Source organism: Paralichthys olivaceus, chromosome 10 (assembly GCF_024713975.1).
Source record: "Paralichthys olivaceus isolate ysfri-2021 chromosome 10, ASM2471397v2, whole genome shotgun sequence".
Lineage (NCBI taxonomy): Eukaryota > Metazoa > Chordata > Actinopteri > Pleuronectiformes > Paralichthyidae > Paralichthys > Paralichthys olivaceus.
The window spans coordinates 15,868,454-15,895,409 of record NC_091102.1 but is presented as its reverse complement, the minus strand read 5'-3'; the positions used below and the strand labels follow the sequence as shown (position 1 = coordinate 15,895,409).

Below are 26,956 nucleotides of genomic sequence, written 5' to 3'. Positions count from 1 at the left end.
TTTTGAGGGGTAACCAACATGAGATGGAACTCTCTCTCTGTTTTACTGAGGAATTCCTGTTATAAAAGCATTATCATAACAAACTATATGAGAATATGAGCCCAGCTTCACGTGTTCCTGACAAAAATAAAGATTTGCTCTCTCCTCAGGCCTGGAGAGAGTCTGCATGCTGTACCTCGGTCTCCACAACGTGCGTCAGACCTCCATGTTCCCCCGTGACCCTAAGCGCCTGACACCTTGAACCCTCGTCCAAGTAGACAAACCCAATCATCTGGGACTAACACACAGAAGCTGGTGATGGGAAACAATACTAATCCAGAAAAGGAGAGGACACTCTATGGCACTAGCGTGCCACTATGATTAACCATTAAGATACAAGAATAACGCAGGTGCAACAGTAGGGTGTATTTTATTGATTGATGTGCATAGTTGTCCAACAACAGAAAATGACAAAGAGAATAAAAACAAAGAGGAGCTGATCTGTGATTTAAGGAAGTTGCTGGAAGCACACATCTTTTATCCAATGAGTCAGTGTTTGTCTAACTTCTTTTCTATGTTTACAATGTTTAGAAAATTACTTTAATCCAGATCGGAGTCCCCCCTACTACCAGCACAGATTTAGGACTAGTGATTGTGGTCTCAAGCAGTTTGCTGGTAACTACAGGTGTTTTTTAGGGATTAATGGAACTAAAGTCAACTCAATAAATACAAAAAATACTGAAGCCATCAAGTGTTTTGTCTCCTTTGGTTTTCCCAACTGTTGAGTATGTGGGTGTGTCTACAAACATGGTTGAGAAAACAGATTTTCTGTAAAATAATTATTTTTGCTTTTATAGATCAAAAAAACTATAGAATATTATAAGAATGATATCTTCATGATATCACTATGAAATCACGCTATAACAATATAAAAAAGTTGATGAAGGAATATACAGAGTGTGAGCCTCTCCAATGCTTAATGTTAAACCTCTGAAGGATCAAAAACAGTTTACTTATTAATTCAATAATGATTACACTCACACTGTTAAGATGTTTTAATTTCGTATGGATGATCTACTGAAATAACACTTGCGTACACGAAAAAGGAACATTACATGTATTATTAATTTACAACTATACAATCTGCAAAGGTTTAGAATCTCTGTTCATTCACATTTGGGAGAATAAAAACTTTAAATCCACTTCCACCTTCATACAGTGCAAGAGGAGATCAAAGTGCTCATGTGTGACTGTCATAAAAATATATACAGTTTACAGTGGAATTGATAGTATCCTAATTTACACACTTTGCATTTAGCATTATGTTTAATGACGAATACAATACAAAGTAAAGTCTTGAGATGATGAGATACGCTCTGACCATGGGGCTCATTCAGTCGCTGCTCCGCTGATTTGAAGGATGAAGAGGAAGATGTGAACAATGTCAACATAGAGAGAGAGCGCTCCGTAGACGTACTCCTCTGGGCTGATGGCCAACTCACGGTTTCCAATAAGAAGCTGGGTGTTGTAGACCAGAAACTAACAGACAGAGAAAAACAATGAGGTTCAGTTGTTTATTAAGATGTTTTTGATGCAGGCACGAGATGCAGACCATCAAATATTTCAAAAGCTAACATGATATATACTTTTTATCTCATTCCAATGGGAAAGTGTTGATAATGTCGCCTCTGAAACACTGAGTCAATCTGAACAACTTGCCACAACATTGATGGTGACTTTCATGTTCCATATTTGAATCTTTTTGTAACCCCTTGACATTTCCAGCAGTCCAACTATGTGTCCATCAGTGCACAAATAAGGCTGTAAGCAGTCTTACACATCCACGGTATGTAGAGCTAAATGCTGACTTCAGAATGCTAACATTCTCACAATAGCAATATTAATACGTTCAAGTTTAGTGGCCACAATTTTTACCATGTTCAACAACTACATGAGAAGTTGAGAGATGTTGTTACAGTCGAGGGACATGCAATTACAATTTAACTAGGTAGCCACATTTCTGGCCACCCATTCATGGATTGCCATGATATTTAATACACTGCCACGAGTGTGAAACCTTGTGGCAGCACTCGAGGAAAGATTAGCTAAAGTCAAATAGGGTATATCATATGGGGACCATGATGATTCATTAAATTGGTCTTATTATAATTTGTAAAAGTGGTGAACAAACCAACAGAACATTTGCTTTTCCTTGAGCTAGACTACAAATATACAAACTGGCCTGAAAGTCATTGATCATGTTCAATATCCCCAGAAAACAAACTCTTTCCAATCGATGGTCCTTCTCTTCAGCCTTTTGCACCACTCTCAGACTAAAACATTGATTTACCATAAATTATATGATTTAATAATTACTGAGTCATTTCTGGTTTCAGAGTGGGGAAAGACCTGATGTGATTAATACTCAATAAGTAGTATATTGTCAATATGTTGTTCGGTCTGATGAATTACTGTGTGTTTCATGGTGTAAGGACGACTATGCCTCTTGTTCTTCAACGATAACCTTGCGATACCAAACTCACGAGTTGTCCCGAGAGTTTAGACTCACCAGAGTGTAAACGACAGCTCCAATTGCAGCGTAGAGCATATGCAGCCAGGGGACCTGTAGAGTGACACAAGAAAGGCCGCTGAATGTGAAATCAGTCACACAGATACACCCAACTGAGCGAAGAGAGTAGAGAGAATGAATTAAAAGATTTGACCAAAGAGTTCTCACATATTGGAAGGAGAGGACGACTGCCGTAACAATCCCTATGATCATGAGCAAAACGGCGGCAACAGAGAGAAGGCCCCCGCAGGAGGTGAAATCCACCTGTGATGAGAAGCAAGTCATCAACGGGATCAAAGTGAAGTAAATAGGCTTCAAGTCACATGAAAGAGCAGTGGAGATCATTTGAAAAAGGAACAGAGTAAGGTTTTAAATAAAATAAAATAAAATAATAATAATAAAACGGGGAGGATGTGTTCTGCTCCAGCCAGAAATGTAACTCATTCATCTTGGGTTGCATCAGACGGAGAAGTTGGATTCACATCTTGTCCCGAAATGTTATAAATATTTAAAGGAACTCAGAGCCCCATTGTAACGCGAGACAAAGGAGTTCTTTTACACTGACAACAAAGACAACCTCTGACAAGTCACAAGCTACTAAGCTACAGAGAGACACAGTTTACATCCCCATCTACCTTAGTTTGGAAGCAGAAGATTGTGACAGCTATACAAACTAATGCTGTTATTCCCATGGCGAGGAACACGGCTTTCGTTTCATAATAGCTGTAAAAGACAGAAATCAAAACTAAAACGATTGAACAGAACGTAACGATGATATGAATACATCATTATGAAAAGGTGACTGTGTTTTCTGGTGGATCGGCTGAGCTGGTGCCAAGAACAAACCTCGAAATTGTTCCAGACATGTAAGACAAGGCCAGAGTCTGCAAGATGAGTCATGAAAACAATGTGTTATAAAGGACAGAGTGGATTCTTTCTTCTTTTAAATGCTGCCTTTGTTTTTTTTTCAATTTTGAATTCAAACACTATCTTAATCCTCACAGTATCGTCTTAATTTTTGCCTTTGCTGGGCACTAATTATTATCATTCAATCATTAATCAATATTGACAATACTTACAAATATTCCCAACAGCACAAGATTACATGGGAAACGTCTCCTAAACAAAAACATTTGAATATTTTAAGTATACAGATAGAAATATTACTGGTTAAAAATATTTGAAAAAGACAAACAAATTGTAGTAGTATAATCATTTTCTGTCTTATTCAGACAGGACAGGGGCGTGCTCACCTCGGCTCTTTGCAGCAGATGAGAATGCAGTACACCAAAAAATAAACCACACTATGGAGAGATTAATCACTTCGGTTGGTATTGTATACAACATCATATCAGGAAAAACACAGGACTGACAATACAGCAGATTCTGCAGAGTTGCTCTTTTATTTGCACTTAAAGTCTTTGGTTCCTAGAATGTAACTCACAAAGATGCCCAGTAGATGCCAGGGTATCTGATGACAAACAGCCTCACTGGGTCCCTGTGAAAAGCACAGACATAAATGACTTCCTCATCCTCCAGCACACACAGTAAGTAGCATTGTTTTAATGCACAGGGACACTTACACAAATGTAAAGACGCCAACGACTGAAAAGGTGACAGCAAGCTGTGCTGTAAGAATTAAGTAAACCTGCCCAAAGACACAAAACCAAGATGTTCTGTTGAGCACACAAGAAAACACATTTAGTAGATTTAGATGAGATTACTGGGATTTGTCATTGTCGGTCTGAACAACAAAACAACACACAGTTGGAGTCTGTGTGACACGTGGCCAGTGTTAAAAATCCTTACCTTCCTGATGAAGCCATGCCGAATCGATGTGCTCTCCCACTGGGCGCTCAGAAGATCCCCCATGTCTCCTGCAGAATTGGGAACAGCAGAGTGGTGATTTATACTTACTAATCTTTCGGAAGCTCAGCTGAACATAATGCAGGACATGATTCACTGAAGTCCAGTGTCATTCCTCAGAACCTGAGTTGGACGCAGGCACTCCAGCAGACAGAGTCGGTATTGTGGACGGCGTCCCGGACGGAGAGAAGCCAGGGGCTGCTGCCCACATTGCGGCCCGCGGGTGGATGCCTTCCTGGCCCCAGTAGCCAGGGGTGCCAGGGAACAAGCTGGGACTGGGGCTGTACGATGGAGGTGGTGGAAGAGGGGAGCCATGTTGCGGCTGCTGGGGGTAGTTTCCATACTTAGGCTGTTGTACTGCGTCCTCATAAGATGGAGGACTGTCCACTTTAGACGACATGTTTACCTTAAAGAGAGATTAAGTGATGAAACTGCACATGTACTAGTGGCATGTCACATATTACCTGTCACTATACCACCAGTAATAATGTTTAAACATTAAAACCACAATTTAACAAAGGTAAAGATTCTGTAGTTTTATCAGAAAAAAACATATTTTCCTAATAACAAATACAGACACTGTGTTCTGTAAAACAACATAGACATACAAGAAAAGACTGGAGAAACAAATGACACAAACAAGTCTGTAAATGTTACTTACCTGGCGGCTTCAGCCTGTGGGCGCACTGTGGCCTTCGGTCCTGTCTCTCCTCGGAGGTTTGCCTCTCCACAGGGGGATGTCATCTTTGTAACAGGATATGCTCAGTGAAACTCACACTGGTACTTGGCTGTGCTGGCTCCTGTTCAGAATAACAAAAATATCATTAGATTAAAAAAACACCAGACTGTTGCGTCTCTGTCTCCTACAAACATTTAGTTTGATGTTAGGGATTACAAGACACTCTTAAAATACAAACACAAACAATTTTGCATATGCAAAACGAGTGGCAAAAAGAAAAATCCATATTTATAAAATAAATATATTATTTGACAGAAGAAAACTCCTTACTAACATGTGGAACTAACTTATACAGTAAATGTCATGAAGAGCTAATGCTTGTTTCTTTGCTGCCAAGCAACTCATCTGGAATGGGAATACGTTTAAGCTTGAAAATGCAAATTTAAAATTTAGTTACAATCCTAGCCACGGAAAAATCAATACAGAGAAGAAAACATTAGAACAATATTTCACAGTTAATCGTGAGTTACTTAAAATAAACTTCAGCAATAATCACAAAAGAAAAAACAACATAAACCACATATCAAAAAAGATAAATAGAAATAAATAGATATATAAAGCCGGGGGTAATGAATAAAGTTTCAAATAAACAAATACAAACTGATAGCAATATATTAAAAAGATATAATCAAGAAAAACAATATAACGTGCATATTATCATTATTACTATGATAGAAGGTAGACAATGAAATGATTCCCTATTAAAAACACAACAGGTGGTTTGTAATTTATTAAACCCTATACACCCTTGAAGCAAAGTATAAAAACATCAGAAATGCTGTTGTTTTTTTCAATTAACTGTAAAGTCATCCAAAAACAAAAAAAAAAAATATATATATAAACATAGACACATCTTGAACATAAGTCCATACTTATTCAGACCATGAATTCACCATGGGGGGTTGAAAAGGCCAAATCAGCAAAAAGAAAAAAAAGAAAGTATTACAATAAAAATCTTGAATAGCACAATCATGTGTACGATCAGAGATGAATATAAATGTTTAGTTCTGAAGTTCTTTCTGTGTTTTTGTTGAAAATATTAATCAAATTATAGATTATAATTTTTAAGATTAATCGTCATTCCAAAACCTGAGGTACATGAGAGGGAACCTAAAATTCTGAGGTGAGCAGCAATGAAACAGAACACCAGAATCTGAAGACTCAGCAGAAGCAGCAAATAAACACAATGAAACAAAAACAATAAAACAAGAGAATCTCTAACTGAAAGAGAAAATAAAAACAATGCCTTTTTCAACTGAAAAAAATTAACTTTGAGGCTGAATTTCTCAAAAATGATACAGTAAATATGCCTGATGCTGAGTGAGTGAACAGTCAGGATGGTCCTGAGATCAAGTGTACAAACCTTTGTCAGAAATTATGGATCAAAGGGATTTTACAGTAGAGTAAATATTGCACATAATGTCTTTTTCAATTCAAAATTATGAACTTTGAGGCTGAATTTCTCCAAAATGAAACAGTAAATATGCTTGATACTAATGGAGTGAACAGTCAGGATGGTCCTGAGGACAACTTTTGACAACCTTTGTCAGAAACTATGGATCAAAGGGATTTTACAGTGGCATAAAAGATTGGCTCGCTCCGTATCATGGACTACCTGCATTTGCCATACATTCTGTAATACGGGCGCACTTGAAATCAGGGAAAGACGAAAGTCTGCTCACTTGACCGCAGTTCGCTTTCTTTTGCGTCCTCTCTTCCGGGGTTGATCGCGTCGCTTGTGTCGTCATCGCTGTGCTCTGCGGGGCAATGGCGGAATGATGCCCGAGGATTGGACGTTTCTGATTCCTGCCGCATCTCTGCTGTGTTTCCTCTGCGTGTGTTTTCGCTACAGACGAACAGTTCGCCTGCTGTGGAGAAGGCTGAGGACTGACATCATGGCTCGCACGGAGAAGCCGCTGTTCCGGATCGCGTGAGTCCAACGTGAAAATGTTGAATAAGATCATTGTTGTTGTCGAGCCGCGTAGCTTAGCAACATCTAACCGTGTGACACCAAACTTCATTGGAATGATGTCGCGATTTAAAGTTGAACATTAATAGTAGACAAATGCACTGCGCCAACATGTTAGATAAAGGCATTTCCTAAACAAATGACAGCTATTGTTTCATTCGGCAGCACTTACATGTGCTGAGGAGCAATTTCAACATTTCAGTGTTGTTGATAAGATCATGTCCACTGAATGTATATGTAGAATCTAAGAATCAGTGTGGGTTAGCATAAGGTTAGCATTTTATCACAGTGTTGGCTGTTTCCCTGCAGGTACGCGCTGTACACCAGCACCAGACTGGGCTACATGTACTACAAGAGGCAAATGAGAAAAGCCCGGGAGCAATACCCTGCTGGACATTCCACCGCCCACCCCACGGAGCTCAATGGTATGTGACAGCATTGCTTTCACTGTCTTTTTACTGTGCAAATACAGTATTTGTCTTTTTGCTGTGTTATTTGTGCAGTTGCCCTCAGTATGTTGCACAGGCTCATTATCACAGCACAGCAAAATTCTCCAGGCATAGACTTAAAATAAAGATGGACGATTGCATCTCCTCTTCCTGCCGCGATCCCAAAATGAAGCCAAAGTATTGTGGACATGTGCGCTGACATCTTACACCTAAACGTTTCAGATAAAGGAACATACACCAATAGGATAGGAACGACCTAAAACGATAGAAACCATGTTTAATAATATTTCATTTTATGTGTAATTTGACTTTTTAGATTGGCCCATGTCCCATCCACTTCCATGGTGGAATCAAGGGTCTACGTTCTATACTGCAGTCAGCCACAAGGGGATGATCAAACTGCTTTGGCTTCACTTTAGGGGAGCTTGTCATGTCATCCATCTTTATACACAGTCTATGGTTCTACTATTCTACAAGATGCACTATAAACATTACATCAGGACACACATACATATATATAATAAACATGTATATGTTTAAAAGTACATACAAAAGTTTAATATTAACATAACTTTTTTTGTCTCTCTACAGATATCAAAATAATCCCCATCCCAGTACTGTCTGACAACTACAGCTATCTTATAATTGACACAGCCTCCAGTGTCGCAGTGGTTGTTGACCCTGCAGACCCTCAGACAGTGCAGGTGAATTCCGCTGTTTTTTATTTGTGAAAGTGCACGCCATCATCTCTCAACAATCTGAAGTATTGTGCAGCTTAATGGGCTTTTGTATAAATTGCTGCTGATGTTGTCTGATGGTTTTAACAGCACTTGTAATTTTTCAGGCTGTCCTCGAGGAAGAGGGCGTGATGTTAGAAGCAATACTCTGTACACACAAGCATTGGTGAGGTTTATAGTTTGGTTGCATATGTATTTTATTTTATCAAGTGTTTTCTTTTGGAATTTAATAAATGAAAAATAAGGTGAGGGTGCTAAATAATGTGACATTGACATAAATTGTATATCGTGGAGTTCTCATGCATACAATTGCTAATCTAAGGGGAAAACCCCCACTAATGTAAACATACATGTATTTAAAATGACATTTATACCGTTCATACCTTGAAAATGCTTAGTTTCACCTGAAGGCCAAAACAAATACACAGTTCTTTTATTGTGTCTGTAAAACTGGCAAGCTTCTGCTTTTTGTTCCATTTTCAGGGATCACAGTGGGGGAAACAAAGGGTTGAAAAAGCTCCACAGCTCATGTAGAGTTTATGGAAACGCAGCTGATAACATTCCTGGCCTCACGCAGTAAGTCCCTGCTCGCATGTAGCATCATTTGAACACATCACAAAGTCTCATTCCATTCATCATGTCTTTCTATCTGTTTTTTTACACTTAGAAATATGAAAAATCACCAAAAAAAAAAATCGATAACGCAAGATGTTGGCTCTTAAAGCAGAGTATGTAGATGTGCAAATGGCAACAGGGTGTAGCAAATGAGTGATATTGTGTTGACATCAGTGTTGTGTATTGTTTTGTGTGTGTGTGTTTCCAGCCCTCTCTCACACAAGGACTCTGTAACAGTTGGCCGTATGCACTTCAAGGCCCTCTTCACTCCTGGACACACAGTGGGTCACATGATCTACCTCCTGGATGGACAAGCAGCCGGCAACCCACCCAGCCTCTTCTCTGGTGACCTGGTGTTCCTCTCAGGATGTGGTGAGTTACACAGAAAACTGGATCCATGGAAATCATTATACAAATCAGTTAAATCAGTTAGACCGAACAGTCTCCATTGTGTTAGGTGTGTCCAAAGTTGTACTCACAGGTTGTCACTGCTGAAAATAATGGATTAACCCTGGTAGGCTTTTGATGTGACACTTTTCTACTTATGATTAGAAACAATGGTGATTATCTAACCCAGTGGTCACCCAAGATCACTTTTTAATTCCACATGTAGGCTGAGATCTACCACCCGATATCTTGCAAAAAGCGGAGGGTCATATTTTTTGTTTTTGCAAATTCTGTTAAAGGCTCAATGTACGAGCATAAATATTCACAAAGAAAGGCAGTTATGCAACTTTATCTGTTCAATGCACAATATTCACAGTGATATCAATTCATATTTGCAGCATCTGTTCAATGCACAATATTTAGCTTCTCAGTTCAACAATATGTTTTGGAGAGGAGCTGCTACTGTAGCACAATGTTTTTGCATAGGCTTTGCATGGATTATGGCCATAAATATGACTATTGTCCTGTGTACTCAAATAAATACCAGTACTATACAGTATCCTGCAAATATTTCACAATAAAAAACCTTTTAAACAAAAGACTGGATTTGGTCAAAAGAAACACTGGAGTGCTTTTATTTTGACACACCTACAGAAAGTGTTTGTGACATAAATTCAACAGATAAACATTAAAACTCAGGTGAAAGATCATTTTCTGTTTGTTCTGCTGTGAAACACAAAGTTGATCTGTCTTAGTCATTAATTTATTTACAACGCTTTCTGAACCTGTTTCAAAGTAAAAGCACTCCAGCGTTTCACTTCTGAATACATTCATTTGTTCTAACAGGGCCTTGATTGTTGTCGACAGACCGGAAGATGCACGTCTTCATACCGTAGAGTCCTGACATTCAGTTTAGTGCATAATCCGACTTGTATTGAAGGAAATGCAGTAGATAAACCAGGAGACACTGCCATGTGAGTCCAGGGAGTTATGGAGATCGACAGTGAAGAATGTCGAGATCGTCCAGTAGATCGCGATCGACGGTTTGGTGACCACTAAGAATTTTGGCAGAAGAGAGCACATCGACCAACCAATCGACCAGAAGACTATAGCCAGATGTTTATTCCATCATTCAAAGCGAGCATCATTTGTGCTCCTTGGTGCACTGTGGAATAGAATTAGTAAATAGTAGCATAGAACCAGCTGAATGATCCTTTTAAAATAAAATTGTTTGTGTGTTTTACTCTAGATCTCTGATCTGTCGGTTTCACAGCAATTGACAAATTTAAATCTCAAAAACTTTATTTCAAGATTCAAGTTGAACTCCAAGTCTCAATGAAAAGATCTTTAAATCGTGAAATACCTTTGAAATACAGATACCCCGCCAAAAATGTGCAGATGTGCTGTTTTGAATCCAAACCCATTCTCATTGTTTTCAGGAAGGATGTTTGAAGGCAGCGCGACAACAATGCTGTCATCTCTGGACACAGTCAGCGCTTTAAGTGATGATACGCTATTATGGCCGGGTAAGTAAAATCTCATCCCTTGTCACAGACTCAGACACAGTGTCAGTGTTTGTGTGATGCTGTAGTGGTTTGAATGTGCAGTGGCTTCAATTATGTACGTTAAGAGTCATACTGTGTCAGCAATGCACCTACTTACAGTCAAAGTCATGAAAGGCATAGCACAGGGACCTCTCTGAAGTGTAAGATTTAAGTTTGGCTACGTGTGTGGGCATGATTTTTTATTTTTGCGTCAACTGGCTCTCCCTCAGGTCATGAGTATGCAGAAGACAACCTGCTGTTCGGCGCTGAGGTTGAGCCACACAACACTGCCAGGGAAAACAAATATCAGTGGGTGCTGCAGCAGCGAGGCCAGAAGCTGTGCACGGTGAGAATGATACATTGCCATTGTTATGCCTCTCAAGCACACCATCCCAGAAAGGATTCACGTTGTCCAGCACCTAAGAAGAAGGGCTTATCACCTGCGTACAGTGTTTGTGTTGTCAGTGCCCAGAGTGCTCGCTCTTTCCTCCTCTTTGAGCCTCTCACGGTCGAGGCTCGTCTACGTGCGACCCGTCTAGCATCTGCAGCAGAGCAAAGGGGTCAGTGTTGCTTCTATCTGGAATTTAGATGAGTTTTTATCAATACAGAATGGTGTAGGTGTTGCAAACTTGCAGTTTCCTGAACTTCCATAACTACAACGTCTACATCTCGGACTACATCTCTGCATTGTGTGCAGGATTGAATGAAATGTGGCCAATGTTCATCCTCTCAAATAGTTTTGACCCTTTTTTTCTGTTGTTTTTCAACATGAACATGATGAGAAGATCAGCTGCACAGTAAAGAAAAACACAGACAAACATCACACTACATCACATGTAGCTTTGCTTATAGCAGAGCTACCAGAACGAAGAACTATGGGGAGAGGAGATACTGATGAACTGAACACTTAAATTACTGTTATACTTTACTAGAAGGGCAATGAGAGAATTAATACCTCCACCCCTTATCTCGCCATGTTAAAAAAAGTGGAAAGAAATTCCCGGATTTGCTCATTTATCCAGATCTGCTCCTAAAGCATGTTCCACCTACTGATGGATGAAATATCACTGCCACAGGAAATGGAAAGAGTATCTGAAATATTGACCAGTGCTTCTCCTACTTTGAATTCAAATGAAAATAGGTTGCTCTAGTATCTCAGCTGTGGGTATTTCTCTTAATGTGTTACTTGTGCTGGATATATTTTTAATTTTTTTTTATAAGTATATTTTTTGGGCTTTTGTGCCTTTAATGATAGTGTAGTGAAGAAGAGACAGGGAGCAGAGAGAGTGGAATGACACGCAGTAAAGGGCCGGCCGATGCGGGATTCGAGCCGGGGCCCACTGCAGCGAGGACTGTAGCCTCTACACATGGGGTGCCGGCACAACCAACTACGAAAGGATTTGATTGCAGCAAATTGCTCTTCGACTTGTTTTAACCACTTTTAATCAGTGTGATCCAGGTTATCATCTGGTTTAGAAAATGATGTAGAGGATTTTCTGCTAATTGCATGAGATGGAAAGGAAAGACGTGATTAATTGTTGATGCGTCAAAGTGTCGCATCAGTTGAACTAAGGTAGAGATGCAGAAAGACAACTTGGGTCAACTTGGCAGTAATCCCTTGCTACCCATAATGCTGTTCCGCAAATAAATGAGTGGCATGTGAATCATCGCGGCCGTGAGCTTTGCCCATCATATTTTGATGAGGGTTGTTTTTATTCACCTGCTTTATTTTCAGAGTCCCTCCACTATCGGAGAAGAGAAGCTGTACAATCCCTTCCTGCGCAGCCACTCTGCTGAGCTCCATCTGGCCCTTGGCCTCCAGCAGCTCCAGGATGAAGACTGGACCCAGTTCAGGGCTCGGGTGCTGGAAGGGCTGCGGAAACGCAAAGACCTCTTCATCAGGAGATAGTGTGAGCGAGATGTTCACTAAACAGCAGGGAATACAGCGGCGAGCTCACTGGACAGTGGTACAAAAGCAGCGATTTGCAGTAATAAAAACATTCAAGCTGGGCTCAGAGGTACTGTACAAAAACCTGACTGGTTTTGAACATTTAAAGGGCCATATTTACTATTTTTTACCTTTATCAACCTGTAGTTACCCTTTGGATAAAATCACACTTTTGTTATTACAAATTCCAAGCTCTAATAATACTGTTACCTCTCCACATGCAGTATATTGTGGTAATTTTGTAGTGCTCAGTTATTGCCTGTTTAACATTCAGGCATAAACCATAGTGTAGTACTGTCTTTAGTAGTAGGTATATCCAGATTTTTCATTCTGGTGTGTGGAACATGGGGTGTGAATACTGCGCACTACATGAGTACATAAGGTACTGCATTATCTACTACACACTCTGGTTTGTTTTTAGAACGAGTCATCTAAATCTCTGGGAAGTTACTGTATTTGATTCGCTGGCTTCACAGTCACATGCTGCCGAAGAGTAATAACCTTCTATGTGAAATATGTGACGTTTGGACTTGAGTATTTTGATTTTAAAATGTTTTAACAATTGTTAAAATAACCACAAGAGGCGTTTCCTGTTTCAAGCACTTTGGTGCACAACAAAAGTCAGAGTCTTCACAGAGCCGAGCAAAGTCAGCAAGTTGAATCTGGTTTTAAGAAGTGAGACCAGTCGCACCTTTGTTTCATCATCACATTGCCTGCAGCATTTGCATTACTACTCACTCAAAGTTCCACCATTTGCCCATCCTCTATCATTTTTTACCCTTAATACAGCATCTGCTAACATTTGCACATCATTTACAATTACATGATTGGTCATTCCATTGCTCATTCCAGCTCACATCAATTTAATAATTTGAATAATAATATTAATAGTAATGATTATTATTTTACTTGTTATATACATATATATAATAAATGGATACTTTTCGTAGGATTTCATCCTCGGTACACACAACATACCCAGTTTTTATGCTAACGTAACATGCAGTTCAGCAAAGCATGATGTCATCACACAAAAAATGTGCAACGTGTCCGTTCAAACTCCAACATGTACGTGTCGGTCCTGCGCTTAAGGTTTGAACCCTGACTAATTAACAAATAACCAAATAGTCTTTGGTTTGGGTACTTTTTTAAACGCCAGCAAAAAATATAGGACAAAAGTTTGCACCCTAAGCATGTAATATGAATGTGTTCTGCTGTAACGAGCCAATTTAGTTTCGACCTAAAAACATGTGCTCAATGTTACTTAATAACAGTGAATTTAATCATTCACTCTTTGAAACATGGATTTATCTGCTAGTGGGCCAAAGGTGAAACATATGTTTTGCAGTCAAGACATTTGTTGTGCTGCACAGAAAAGACTTTTGAACTAATTGTACATTTAGATTTGTGTTTTTGAAATGTTTGCAGTGGCACTACATAAACAGCAACATACTGAACAGGAAGGTGTTGCATTGTTGTACTTGTAAAATGACTGAATTGTTGAAAGGTTCCTTAACGTTTGATAAGTTTCTCATGACTGCCAACAGTTATGTTGTTTGATGATAGTTAAATTTACAGGCGGATGTTGAGTCAAGTTCTCTACACTGACTTTTAATGAGTTTAAGTTCATGTGTAATTTTTAAGTTATTGATATTTTATTATTCATTCTTACTTTGACCCTCAAATGAAGGAATATTTTATAAACCAGTTTGAAAACAAAAATAAAACATGTTTTTAATATATTGAAGGTTCAATTATACTGTGAGAGTATAATGGAGGAATTATTAGTTATTTCAGTGTAATAGACAATCTCATCTGTTGCTTTTCCGTGTCTTTAAATGTCTTTCTTTTTGAAGGAGCCTCTGTTAAGGTGACAGTGGGTCACAATGCAAAGTAATAAACCTTGAAACTTTTGACATGAACGTGCTTCCGATGTTTTTCCTTGCTCCAGCAGAGGAGCAGGCACCAAAGCACCACGTCCCCTGGTGATCGTCGACTATAATGTTATTCTGTCTGTTTGATGCAGATTCGCAACCTATTTGCATATGTTTGAGTTACGAACACCACCACACGTTAGACTGTTTTACCTTAGGTTATGTTTTAATGAGGAAGTAAACTCCCCCATTATAGCTGTGTATGTGTTATTTGTTGTCTTTATGAATCTTCAGAATTGACAGCTTGAGTTATTTTTCTCCACTTCTGTGACTTTCCTCAACTCAAATAAGAGCATAACCTACTTAAAGCACATTTATAGGAGGGAAGAAATGAGCAGAAGTTTCTGGTGATGAAGCAGAGCCAGATAACAGAACAACAAGCTGCGGGATACAAATCATATACTCAATTTTACATCTTCTGTATAAGATTAGAGGACCTCCAATGAAAGTAGAATGAGTTATTTATAAGACATAGTAAGTTCACCATTTGTTTATATTTTTCTATCAACATTATGATTCCCTGACAAAATGTAAATTGTGATTGCAGTGAGACACATCTTTACTCCTGAAACTCAGTACTTTATTAAATACATTATAGAAAACAAAATTATATCCAGAAGCTAGCGTCTTGACTAACACAAGCAAAATCTATAAAAACGTCACGTCACTTAAAACCAGAATGTGCATGCAGATACTTAAGGTCAGTTTGTATGTTTCTCCATGTCTGCTTTTTTTCAAGGTACATAACTTGTCAAGTCACAGTTGTAAAAGCAGAGATAGGTTGTAAATAATGAAATGAATTCCATCTGCTTTGATCCAGGTCAGTCAACATATCTGCTGTTCTAATTTCAGACCTTTTTATTGTAACTTTACTATAATGAATAATTGTGCAGAGGGTACGAGAGGGTATGGACTAATACCATCGACTGTATATAGTCTTATACCATAGACTGTATGTAAGACCATAGACTATATAATATAATACCATAAACTTTATATAGACTGATACCATAGACTGTATATAGGCTCATACCACAGACAGTATATAATATAATACCATACACTGTATATAATATACCATTGTCTGTATATAATATAATACAATAGACTGTATATAGTCTTATACCACAGACTGTATATAATATAATACTATACACTTTATATAGTCTAATATCATACACTGTATATATGCCAATACACTCACTCCTCTACTGTGACGTCGCTCCACGTTTTCAAGGTAGTCGTCTCGTCGACGTCACAAGACGGAAGTGGAGGCGGAAGTGCTGACGGAGCAGCTGGAGGTAGTTGTCAGACTGACAGGTCCTGTGTGTGTGAGTGAGTGTGAGTGTGTTGTGGTTCAGCTGCTAAGTGAAGATGTTGAAGGCGGTTATTCTGATCGGAGGTCCACAGAAAGGTGAGAGGAAACTTCTGTCGTTCTCTTCTCGGGTTTACACTCGGCTGTGTGTGCTGGAGGGAGCGCTAGGCTGCTAATGCTAACAGGATCTGTACCTGAGCTGCACAGACCAGCTGAGCTTGTTTGTATCACTGACGTGTCAGAGAGAGACACGATTACAACAACACAAACTCCATAACCCGATTATAGTATCACACCACAACCTGCGGTTTTACACAAAGTACAATAAACTGTTTGTTTACCTAGCACTGGTCTAATAGTAGTAAACACAGTAAACATTCCCAGTTAACGCAGCCTTATTAAAAAAACGAGGAATTGTTCTATAACCAAATGGATGAAAAAGATGACTGATTTAATATCATGTAAAACTGAGGAAATGAATGAAGCTTTATATTGAAGAGATAGTGAAAACAGCGTTTTTGTGTTTTTGTATTTGTTTACTCACTAATCAATTATCCAAATGTGTTTGTGTTGACGGATCAATCTACTGACAGCTTACTACTAGATTTTTAGTGCTCTGCATAACATTATCTTGTCCATAATGATGGCTGTTCAAACTACCACAGTTCTGAAAAGTTGATTGATGCCCACTAACATTATAGAAAGCTATCAGAGTTGTAATCAGATTTGTAAGTAAAAATCCACATTACTTTGCAGGCACAAGGTTCAGGCCGCTGTCATTCGAAGTTCCCAAACCTTTGTTTCCAGTAGCTGGGGTGCCCATGCTACAGCACCACATTGAAGCATGTGCAAAGGTTAGTGTCTTAGTAATACAGTACCAGTGTCAGAGTACACATCAATCATTGCACATTACAACTGCTGTATATGCATGACATACTTTTTTTTGCAGCACTGGCTCCTTGACTGATTGTGGAACATAGATTAGATAATCACACTGTAAACATGTTTAAAATGATTCTCAGATCATGGGGTGTGTACTTATTTTATATTTATCTTGGTATTAGTGTGAAATTAAAGTTTCATTTGGCATTGTAAGTTTGATTGGTCTAAACTCAATTGAGTAATACTGAATATTTAAATAATTAAAAAGTCACTGGTTAGTGTTAATAACTGCTGTTCCTTGTGATGTGGAGAAATGCCTTTAATGGAATCAGTCCAATATTAACTTCTTTTGTCTTCCAGGTGCCAAACATGAAGGAGATTCTGCTCATTGGCTTTTATCAACCTAATGAAGAACTGACCAGGTTCATGATTAATGCCCAGCAGGATTTTAAAATCTCCATCAGGTAAACTCGCTTTTCACTGTCTCACTAAACAACCACAGATAATCACTGTTAGGTTTCTGATTGTGTCTTTGGGGGATTGTAGGAGTTTTAATAATGTACTACTAAGAAGTCAAATTCTTTTATCTTTATAAGTAAGTGTTACAAGTGATAGTACATCAGGTCTTCTGGATTTGGCGCTGCAGGTATTTGCAGGAGTATTCAGCCCTGGGCACTGGAGGAGGAATCTATCACTTCAGAGATCAGATTGTCTCCGGCAGTCCGGAGGCTTTCTTTGTTCTGAATGCTGATGTCTCCTCAGCGTTTCCTCTCACAGAGATGCTCAGCTTCCAGAAAGAACATGGAGAACCTAACAGCTTTGTTATCCTGGGGACAACGGTGAGCTCTAATTGTCCACAGCTGGTTAATGTCTATGAAACAACTTGTTAAATGTTGTGGAAGTGAAAATGTTTGTGGTTGCTTTTTATTTTGTTCAGTGTTAGCATCGAGATTATATTGAATTATTTGTTATCTGATGTCAAAAAGCAAAATGTATATGTGCTTTACCATATGAACATTCTTCTGTTATCAGGCAAACAGAACACAATCCATGAATTATGGCTGCATTGTTGAAAATGAGGAAACGCATGAGGTATTTAAATATTCCTATTTTATATCCCTTAATTGTCATTATTGTCACTATTCGTGAATCTTAACTACTCCTCTTTTTTATGCAGGTCCTGCATTATGTGGAAAAGCCGAGCACATTTGTGAGTGACATCATCAACTGCGGTGTCTACCTCTTTAGCCCAGACATCTTCCAGCACATCGGTGCAGTCTTCCAGAAGAATCAACAGGACATGTTACTGTGAGTTTGACACGCTGCCTCACAGGGGATCTGTGTGTGGGAAAGCACGTGAATACCATTTACTCCATTTTCTTTGGTCCTCTTCATCGTCTCTTTTTTTTCCTCTCCCTCTCCTCCCTGCCATGATTTCTTTCCCCACACACTCATCAGATATCCGTACGACGGGTAAGTTAGTACATGGAGGCTGCACGGTGTGGTTATAGAGCACGTAGTGCACAGTGTGAGCTGTAGAGATGATGAGGCTGCAATTGCATAGGATGCTTTGTGAATCTTCTGTTCTTCCTGTGCCCCTTTTTCTGTGGACTATTTTGATAAATTATACTCCTATTATGGAATTTATTTTCCTTTCAGCTAAATTTGCTTTGATTAATTGTTAGAAAATCTCTTTGCCTGTCTGAGATTAAACATTTGAAATGATAGGAAATACACAGTTTTGCTCTCTTACTGACAGTTAGCTGAGAAAGCTGAAATGTGAAGTCACAGCCAGTAATTGCCAGTATTTTGGCTTAGCTTAGGATAAATATTTGAAACAAAGAAAAACAAAATCAAATATGGTACAATCTTATTTGTTTTATCTATTCAAAAACAGAAGTTTAACTACAATTGCACTCAGTAGATCAACTTCTTTATGTTGTCCCTGTGTTTTTTTTCTAGGTTAGTCTATAAGTCTTATAAGATAACTTGGATTTGGTGAAACTTTGTGTTTCATAGTTTCTAGTGAGAATTTTGTAATGGTCGTGTATCTCATGAATTCTTGCTGCACAGTTTTCCTTCTGAGTAGAAAAAGCTTTCTGTCTGATCACAGCCTAAGTGTGCATGTGGACAGACTGGACCCTGGTCACTCACAGAAACTAAAACATATGGAATAAGTTTGAAGTTTTCAGTGACACACTTTTCACTTCTGGTGTTTTCAAACGCACACACGGGTGTAGTAGACCTGAAGTTTGGTACCCCCAAGGACACTGGAAATTTATAGCCAAAAGTCAAACAACAGCATGCATAATTCACCTGCTGACATCAAAAACCCTTAAATCAAAATGGGCACTGCATCAGCAAAATTGTCTAACGCATCATAGATTCTTCATAGAAATCATAAATGTTGGACTGCAAAATCTCTCAGGGACTACTTTGCCTCAAACCACGTCTCCTCCTTTTTGGCAAAACTTCGATTATGGGTGTAATCCATTAAAATATTCTTTTCATCAATATTTAACAAGCTGTTTCATCTTGGGACTCTCACAATACACTATGCCAGAGACCCTGATTAATATGGAACACATAGATTCTTTCCCTTAAGTTTTGGTTCACTGCTAGGTAATCAGCTCTGGTTTCAACCCATTACAACACCATCGTGGTTAATATGAATGATGCATTTTAACTCAGTGCTCTCATTTACTTCAGGGCGCTAGACTGTAGGGCAATGCATGCTTTTCTTCAGCTCCAAGAGACTATTGAGGTAACAGAGCCACTGGATTAGTTTGTGGCCACTACTAAATATTTAAGGACTCTCAGCAACTGTTCAAGTACAAGAGGGGTGAAGAGAGAGCCACGAGAACTCATCCTTAATTTCTATAAAGTATTATTTGATTATTTACTTTATTATTTATTATAACACCCTCCATACCTGAATAGTTTTGTTTATTTAAATGAGGTGGTTAGGAAAACTGGTGAAATTCAGCTTCTAAACAGGTATGTTTGGTTCGTGCTGCAACATAGACGCCCAGATCCTGTCAGTCCTCATGTCTGTGTAGGGAGCATCTTTGGCTGCAGCGAATCATTATTCATTAAGAACTTACTAAAATAGCTGCGGCTGTGACTCAGGACGTAAAGGATCGGTGGTTTGATCCCAATCTCCCCCCATTCTGCATCCCAAAGTGTCCTTGGGCAAGATACTGAGCCCAAATTATTCCTGATGGTTGTGCTGACACTATGAGAGAGATGAGTAATGAAGTGCTGGTGAATGGCAAAACTGTACGGTAAAGCACTTTGAGGTGTCATCCACACTAGAACAGTGCTATATAAATACAGACCATTTACCGGAAATTTACGTATTCATCGTTGAGACAAATGTATTTGACATGTTTGATGTTTAACATTGGTTCAAGTCCCATCGGCTAACATGGAGGAGGCAAGGTTTATGACATACATTCTTGGCAGCCACTTATTATTGGGGAGCCATCGTGTCGTCCATTTTTATATACAATCTATGGTTTTACATATAGAAAATCATTTGAAATCATACTAAATCAAAGTGATTTCTGAATTATTGAATATCGTTTTTGTTTAAATCCCAATTTTGTCGGCTAACGTCTACTCCAAGATTTTAATTTAATAAATGAGGCCTCTGGCCCTGGTTTGTAACTCAGCGCCATAAACTGATAATCTGTCTCTTGCAGTGAGGAGCCAACCAACGGCTGGCACAGAGCAGAAGCCATCAGGCTGGAGCAGGACATTTTTACGGCCCTGGCAGGACAGGGCAAACTCTACGTGTATAAAACACTCCGGTTCTGGAGCCAGATCAAATCTGCAGGGTGGGTGAATGTGTCATAAACACTGTCAGGTTCAACTGGACACAAAGTCATTATTACAACACATGTGTGACCCTATTGCCTACCAACTGCCAGAGGAGAGGGTAGGCATTTGGACAAGCAAAAAAATGATTTAGACATTGTCATTAAATTCTATTGACACAGTGAACCGCAGCTAACATTGTAATTGTTTAGAGACAGCGGCCAGAAAGACATTCTGTCCTCAAAACTAGATGAGGTGAACTTACTTTGTGTTTCTTTTGTCATTCTCAGGTCTGCAATTTATGCCAGTCGATTGTACCTCAACCAGTATCACCAAACCCACCCTGAAAGACTGGCGTCAAATAAGGAAGCAGGACCAAAAATAATTGGTAAGATTCTTGAACCGTCTGTAGCTTTGTTCCTTTCTCAATATTTACATAAACACGACTTATGTCAGTTCTTATTTTACTATTCATTCTTCTTGTTTTCGCAGGTAATGTCTATATCCACCCTACAGCCAATATTGATCCCACTGCTACGGTAAGAGTTCTTCTATATTTTGTTCTGCTTAACTCTGTGCGTACGGAAAGGAAAATCACAATGTCTTAGAAAAAAAATATTAGGAGAATATAAAAGACAATTCTGTATAATACAACAAAACAACATTTACTAGCAAACTATTGACAGATTTACAAACAGTACATCACATCAAAAACCTCATACATATATACGCATACATGACATAGTCTCCTTATCAGAAAAAATAATAGAAGGTGAACGAGTGAGCGCGTTAATGACGTTTCTAACCTGTGACAGATGCAAAACTGAAAAACTGGAAAACAAACAACTATTTAAAAATAAAAAGGAGGAGCCATACACAAAGACATAGACAGATGTCAACTGGGAAAGACAACAAGATCCTAGAGTTTTTGGTGATACAGATGCTGATGTGCTGCAAACAAAAACGTGATCTCCGCATGGGAATTTAGGGCTGTAGTGTCACTGGTACTTTCATGTCCTCCCTCGTACCTAAAGGGTTGCGGTTGACTTGTGTCCCCAGTTAATGTTGTGCTGTAACTTGAGGTCTCCTGTTCTCTGTACAGTTGGGCCCCAATGTCTCCATTGGCACTGGAGTGACTATTGGTGCAGGGGTCAGAGTTCGGGAATCGATCATCCTCCATGGTGCAAATCTGCAGGTGAGCCTCTTTAAATGTATTTTGTATATTTACAAAGTTTACAAGAGGACATTTTCCCATCTCAGATGAAACTGGACAAGCTAACATAGGGCTCTGAATCTGTGCATGCACAGCACACAACCACCCTTCTGCTTTGGTAAAATGCCATTTTCTTGAGCCACCTGAGGGCTTTTCTAAGAGCTTTTCTTATTTGTGATTTTGGAGCCTTGGCATACGCTGCAGTGGGAGTGAAGAACTATAATTTTCATGTCACATCAACAGGTGAACGTACTCTAAAGTTTAAAGAAAGCTTTTGGTCAGTACAAAACATCAAGTCTGGATTTAACTGGACCTCTAACCTCTAACCAACTAATTTAATTGAGGGCAAATTTATCTGGCCCTTCACTGTCGGTGACATCTTTACATTTTATTACGAACATTATCCACACTTCAGCTGTGACTTCTCTCAAATTTATTCTTAAGCTACACTGTCACAGCAGAAATATTGTTGCCTGTGCCTCTCACAAAGATGTCATTTTTAACGATTCGGAGTCTGGCATAATTTAATCCCATGTCTCCAGTGATGACTGGTGCCTCGAAAATGAATTTAGGCTGCGGTTGACTTATTGGCTTTCATTGCATTTTGCCTACAAGGACAATTTATTAGCAGAGGTCTCCTTCCATATAAACACCCCCTGTTTTTAATCTGGTACTTAAAGTACAGTTATTTCACATGTGCCAACAATTTATAATACATGAGGGAGATGCTTCAAAAGTTCTGCTGATGAATTCTTGAACATTTAAAAACTTTTCTAATATTGTTCTTGTTGAAGGATCATTGCTGTGTTCTGAACAGCATTGTGGGATGGGATAGCACCGTCGGCAAGTGGGCGAGAGTAGAGGGAACCCCAAGTGACCCAAACCCAAATGATCCTTATGCAAAGATTGACAGCGAGACACTGTTCAGAGAGGGAAAACTCACACCCTCAATTACTATTCTCGGTAAGTGTGCTCTAAGTGATATTCATATGAACTTCTAAATACAAGTTTATGTTTGATATAACAAGTATTTTTCCAATGATCATACTCAATCTGACGTATGACTCACTTTTTAAAACCCTTTTCCTGTTCTTTGTCATATTCTCCATCATCTTATTATTATTATTATTATTACAATTATTATAATTACTATTATTTTACGCTGTTTAACTAAATTGGAAACTGCTTTTTTAACTTAACTACCCTTTTTTTTTAAGAATAATATAAAATATGAAGACCCTGTATGTTCTGAGTGAAATGCACAACTGATCTGTAACATCTTGTCACTTTGCTTTGTCTCCTCAGGTTGTAACGTGACCATCCCCTCCGAGGTGATTATCCTCAACTCGATTGTCCTCCCACATAAAGACCTCAACCGCAGCTTCAAAAACCAAATTATTCTTTAGCTGATCTTCCTTGTGCTCCTATCCACTTACTGTCACTGATGAAGGATGCGGCTGAGCGGCTGCTGGCACTGCCTCTAATTTACTGTATATATGATGTCAAAAATGACGATATGGGACATTCATTAAATAGTTTTGAAAGATAGATTTTTATATATTTGTCCTCAGGCCTTATGCATCATCGCATGTCAGCTAAATTAGAGAGGGGCTAATCGTGCATGTTGATTCACCTTGAAAAGTGCTGTGATGCCAGAGGTTTATATTGTTTTTTTATCAACGTTACCGAACTGTAAAATTACTGCAGACGGTGTTTGGTCGGATATAATATAATGTTTTACCCTTGGGAACCCTGGGACTTGTTACTTTTGCTGGAGAACCGAAATGACTAGAAAATGAAAATCACAGGTCTCAGACTGATTAATTTTTTGGAGGTGATTATTTATGTGAAACCCTGATTAAAATCTTTAGCATCTTCATTGTTAGTCACAAAAATTGACCATTAATCTCCTGCAGCTTCAGGATTTACGCTGCAATCAAGTAACACTGCCTTTTTAAAATGTGAACTTAGCAGGGGGCTAAGGGGGCCTCAAGACAAAACACATGAGCAGCAGCAGCAGATACTTAAATTGTGCATTTGCAATCACTGGTGTAGCTGTTCCGATTTATGGATTGAGCAAATGAACATTTACTTATTAAACCCTCAACCCCCTTATGATCACTACGGCAGTTTGGCTCCAATTATTGCGACGAGTGTCTGCCTATTAAGGAGCGATGTGAATTGTGACACTGGAGCAGCAGCTAAATATATTTTTAATCAAGTCTCTTTACAAACTAACCTCAAATGAAGGGTAAAAACAAGTTTATGTTCTTTGTCATTTATAATTATGTTTATTTTAAGTTTAATATGTAACTGCAGGTATGTGTCACAGAGATTCAGATACTTACTGCTTCAGCCCCAAGCCAGTCCAGCGCCCCTCATTACTGTGTTTTTTCGCGGTATGATGTTCATCAACTGTGCTAAAGCCTCTATGCCCCGCACATGAAAAGCAATCCTAATATTCATTAGATCAAATAGGCTTTCCAGTCCCATAACAGTGTAACCCTCCATTTATTTAGGCTATGCAGAGAGCAGCTCACAGTGGGGGTTCAGCTCATGGTTTTAAATTCCAATATTATTTACTGAACACTTAATAACAACATGCTGTTGAAAGCTTGTTCGGGGTTGTTTTTTTGAGTGGGAAGCATCGTCGGTGTTCATCTCTGAGCAGGTCGGCAGAGGAAGCTCAAGAGTCGGGATGCTGGGTATTAAAAAGAAGTAAACACACAGGTCGGGTTGACATAAGCAATCAGGAGGAGACGACAGTGAAGGTGACATGTGACAAAAACTGGATTCAAATTCCTCCCATCCGGACTCACGAAGGACATTTTAGCTCAGTGAATCAGATGACATGTCTGCTGCTGGAGGGTGTGTGTACCCGCCTCTTACAGTCAACATGGATTTTTAAAAGTATCTCCTCTCCTCTAGTTCATGTCAACTTGTCTTGGGGCCTTTTTTGGAGTGTTGTCTTCATTGATTTCCTTATCGTAGGGTTAGAGGACAACATTTAGAGGACTGCTGATGCCATTAATAATTAATAAAACAATTTCAAAAAACTAAGCATGTGGTTATGAAATGTGTTTATATGATAATAATTTATTCTGTGACATGACGAACAGTGGTGTATACTTGGAGAACTAGTTGAGAAAGAAAAAATGGTATAGTTTGGAGGTTATTAATTATTGGCTACATACAGATTCTACATAAATAAACAATGTTCAAGCAATTCAGGAGAAACGTGAGTTTTAAAGAAAACACAAAAGAAGTTAAAATCAACATTGGGGTTGGTATTATCTTGACATACTAATTCTAAGCCTTCGTCGAGGAGATTGTTTAGCAGGATTACACAGAAACTATGTGATAGATTGCCACAAAACTTGGTGAAAGAATGTGTAATGGGTTATTGAAGAACCCATTCCCCTTTGGTAGGTATCCAGGAACATTTTCTTTACTTTCTATAACGTTGTAAGATGGGGCATTTACAACATTTTCGTTTGATTTCTTTAAAAAGCTGTATTTAGCGCGATATTGGAGTTTGTGCAATTGATGCAGATCCAAATAAAAATCTGGATCTAGTGAATTAAAACGTGGTTTCATAAGGGGACTGATGGGCTTCTGCGGAGGTATGACCTCTTCAACTTTATGTGAAATAGTGGTTCCAAAGCCTCAGCACAGGAAACACCAACAGTACTTGTGAAAGGGTAAAACTGAGACACAAACAGCTCAGTAAAAGGTTTCATAGAATTTACAGTTCGACTAAATGGAAAATAAGAAAACACTTAACCACTACACAGCCCATCAACAGAGTGAAAGAACAGGTACTGCACTGAAATTGAAGCTTTTCTGCAGTCGTCCATTAAATATCTTACCTCACTGATACTCAAAGATGAATTCTTTACATCTCTCATGGCAAAGAGGTCTGAACCACCCCACATGAAACTATAGCAGCCAAATAATTAATGAACTAACCTGGTATTAGACTGGTCCATTTTACACAGTGGATTACTTATGCACATGAAAATGAACAGTAATTACAGGGGGCTCTGACTATCCCTTGAACAACATTTAATCTTGCAGCCTCTTGCAGCCATGAAATATTTCTTCATTCAATGCCTCAATATTTATATAATAAATATATCACAACAGTAGCACTTTCTCAATCGCACATTAGCGGCACAGCCGTCGGGAGCAAGTTTGGGTTTAGTTCTGGTTAGTGGACAACCTGCTCTACTACCTGAGCCACAGTCAACTGTTGTTTTTGTCTTAGTTTAAGATTTACTGGTAAAAACACGATGATTGCATTAAATGAGGTGTGAAGCAGTCAAACTCAACTTAATGCCAACATCAGGGCTTGTATGTTGAGTAAGAGTCACACGTTTAAAAAACTTGACATCTTCAGACGTGCAAATAATTTCCAAACGTATCACGACATACCTGAGGCTTTGTCAAACGACTGTGGAAGTGCAGTGGGGTGAGAAGCTCCTTTGGTTTCTCTAAAGCAATCCAGAATATGCTCCACTTTGCTGAGCATAAAAAATATATGTTTATCCCTCTGACTGTTCCCTCAGAGGGAATCTATTCTCATAAATGAAGAAAGGGTGATGTGGCAAAAAAGAAGGAGAATCATACAAGGAAGAAATACCCATTCTCTGTTCTACCTAGATTTGGAAAGAAACAAACAAACTTCCAGTTGATGGTGAGATTAACATCAATACTGTTATTATTACATTAGACATCAATATTCTAACATAACCTGAATATTCTGAGTAAAACTCTGTCATGTTAACACAATGCTCAGCACATGAATAAGGTCATACTAGAAATAAGCAAAGATCAAATCAAGATATGTGGAGTGTTCTGTCACATTATATAGATGTGTTTACATCTTGATTGAATTATAATGTCCAATAGGAGTTTTCACATTATTTTCTGATATTGACATTTACCATTTGCTTGATGGTGCATGCCCTGGGTTCAATCGTAAACAAGAA

The 26,956-nt window shown here is 38.7% G+C and overlaps 4 protein-coding genes across 6 annotated transcripts in view; 3 read left to right on the top strand and 1 right to left on the bottom strand.

The window, feature by feature from the left end:
- dars1 (aspartyl-tRNA synthetase 1) overlaps positions 1-726 on the top strand; it is a 30,254-nt gene extending 29,528 nt beyond the window's left edge. Inside the window, exon 18 of the mRNA XM_020090215.2 lies at positions 150-726. Within this exon, the coding sequence (XP_019945774.1) occupies positions 150-241 (92 nt within the window). The 3' untranslated portion in view covers positions 242-726. The remainder of the gene's footprint in view (positions 1-149) is intronic.
- LOC109631244 (protein lifeguard 3-like) lies at positions 149-6,975 on the bottom strand. Of its 2 annotated transcripts, none has more exons than XM_069532399.1 (13): positions 6,836-6,975; positions 5,076-5,214; positions 4,538-4,820; positions 4,358-4,425; positions 4,132-4,196; positions 3,993-4,046; positions 3,802-3,852; positions 3,628-3,667; positions 3,395-3,432; positions 3,184-3,271; positions 2,717-2,812; positions 2,549-2,602; positions 149-1,518 (listed from the first exon to the last, which is right to left on the bottom strand). In XM_069532399.1, the coding sequence occupies exons 3-13, from the start codon at positions 4,812-4,814 to the stop codon at positions 1,369-1,371; spliced, it is 981 nt and encodes a 326-aa protein (XP_069388500.1). In that variant the 5' UTR covers positions 4,815-4,820; positions 5,076-5,214; positions 6,836-6,975; the 3' UTR covers positions 149-1,368. The 2 variants fall into 2 exon arrangements, with proteins under 2 accessions (XP_069388500.1, XP_019945437.2); XM_020089878.2 differs by having other exon boundaries at positions 6,517-6,908.
- pnkd (PNKD metallo-beta-lactamase domain containing) lies at positions 6,851-14,724 on the top strand. The gene is made up of 9 exons (XM_020089613.2): positions 6,851-7,083; positions 7,432-7,547; positions 8,163-8,275; positions 8,416-8,474; positions 8,792-8,884; positions 9,132-9,295; positions 10,750-10,836; positions 11,085-11,200; positions 12,590-14,724. The coding sequence occupies exons 1-9, from the start codon at positions 6,929-6,931 to the stop codon at positions 12,761-12,763; spliced, it is 1,077 nt and encodes a 358-aa protein (XP_019945172.2). The 5' UTR covers positions 6,851-6,928; the 3' UTR covers positions 12,764-14,724.
- Positions 14,725-15,990: 1,266 nt separating this feature from the next.
- gmppaa (GDP-mannose pyrophosphorylase Aa) lies at positions 15,991-25,025 on the top strand. 2 transcript variants are annotated; one of them, XM_020090176.2, is made up of 13 exons: positions 15,994-16,150; positions 16,808-16,905; positions 17,294-17,397; positions 17,580-17,772; positions 17,966-18,025; positions 18,111-18,241; positions 18,392-18,406; positions 20,638-20,772; positions 21,043-21,140; positions 21,245-21,291; positions 21,855-21,947; positions 22,760-22,928; positions 23,271-25,025. In XM_020090176.2, the coding sequence occupies exons 1-13, from the start codon at positions 16,111-16,113 to the stop codon at positions 23,369-23,371; spliced, it is 1,284 nt and encodes a 427-aa protein (XP_019945735.1). In that variant the 5' UTR covers positions 15,994-16,110; the 3' UTR covers positions 23,372-25,025. The 2 variants fall into 2 exon arrangements, with proteins under 2 accessions (XP_019945736.1, XP_019945735.1); XM_020090177.2 differs by lacking the exon at positions 18,392-18,406 and having other exon boundaries at positions 15,991-16,150.
- Positions 25,026-26,956: the final 1,931 nt, after the last annotated feature.

What these genes read in the sequence shown, in the direction of transcription:
- pnkd (XM_020089613.2), top strand. Translation starts at nt 6,929, where the DNA reads ATGATGCCCGAGGATTGGACGTTTCTGATTCCTGCCGCATCTCTGCTG. An exon ending in CAGACCCTCAGACAGTGCAG is followed by an intron (nt 8,276 to 8,415) that starts GTGAATTCCGCT and finishes GTAATTTTTCAG; the next exon opens with GCTGTCCTCGAGGAAGAGGG. An exon ending in AACATTCCTGGCCTCACGCA is followed by an intron (nt 8,885 to 9,131) that starts GTAAGTCCCTGC and finishes GTGTGTTTCCAG; the next exon opens with CCCTCTCTCACACAAGGACT.
- gmppaa (XM_020090176.2), top strand. Translation starts at nt 16,111, where the DNA reads ATGTTGAAGGCGGTTATTCTGATCGGAGGTCCACAGAAAG. An exon ending in GATTTTAAAATCTCCATCAG is followed by an intron (nt 17,398 to 17,579) that starts GTAAACTCGCTT and finishes TTGGCGCTGCAG; the next exon opens with GTATTTGCAGGAGTATTCAG. An exon ending in ATATTGATCCCACTGCTACG is followed by an intron (nt 21,292 to 21,854) that starts GTAAGAGTTCTT and finishes TTCTCTGTACAG; the next exon opens with TTGGGCCCCAATGTCTCCAT.
- LOC109631244 (XM_069532399.1), bottom strand. Translation starts at nt 4,814, where the DNA reads ATGTCGTCTAAAGTGGACAGTCCTCCATCTTATGAGGACGCAGTACAA. An exon ending in AGTGCCTGCGTCCAACTCAG is followed by an intron (nt 4,426 to 4,537) that starts GTTCTGAGGAAT and finishes CCAATTCTGCAG; the next exon opens with GAGACATGGGGGATCTTCTG. An exon ending in TCTTCTGCTTCCAAACTAAG is followed by an intron (nt 2,813 to 3,183) that starts GTAGATGGGGAT and finishes TTCTCATCACAG; the next exon opens with GTGGATTTCACCTCCTGCGG.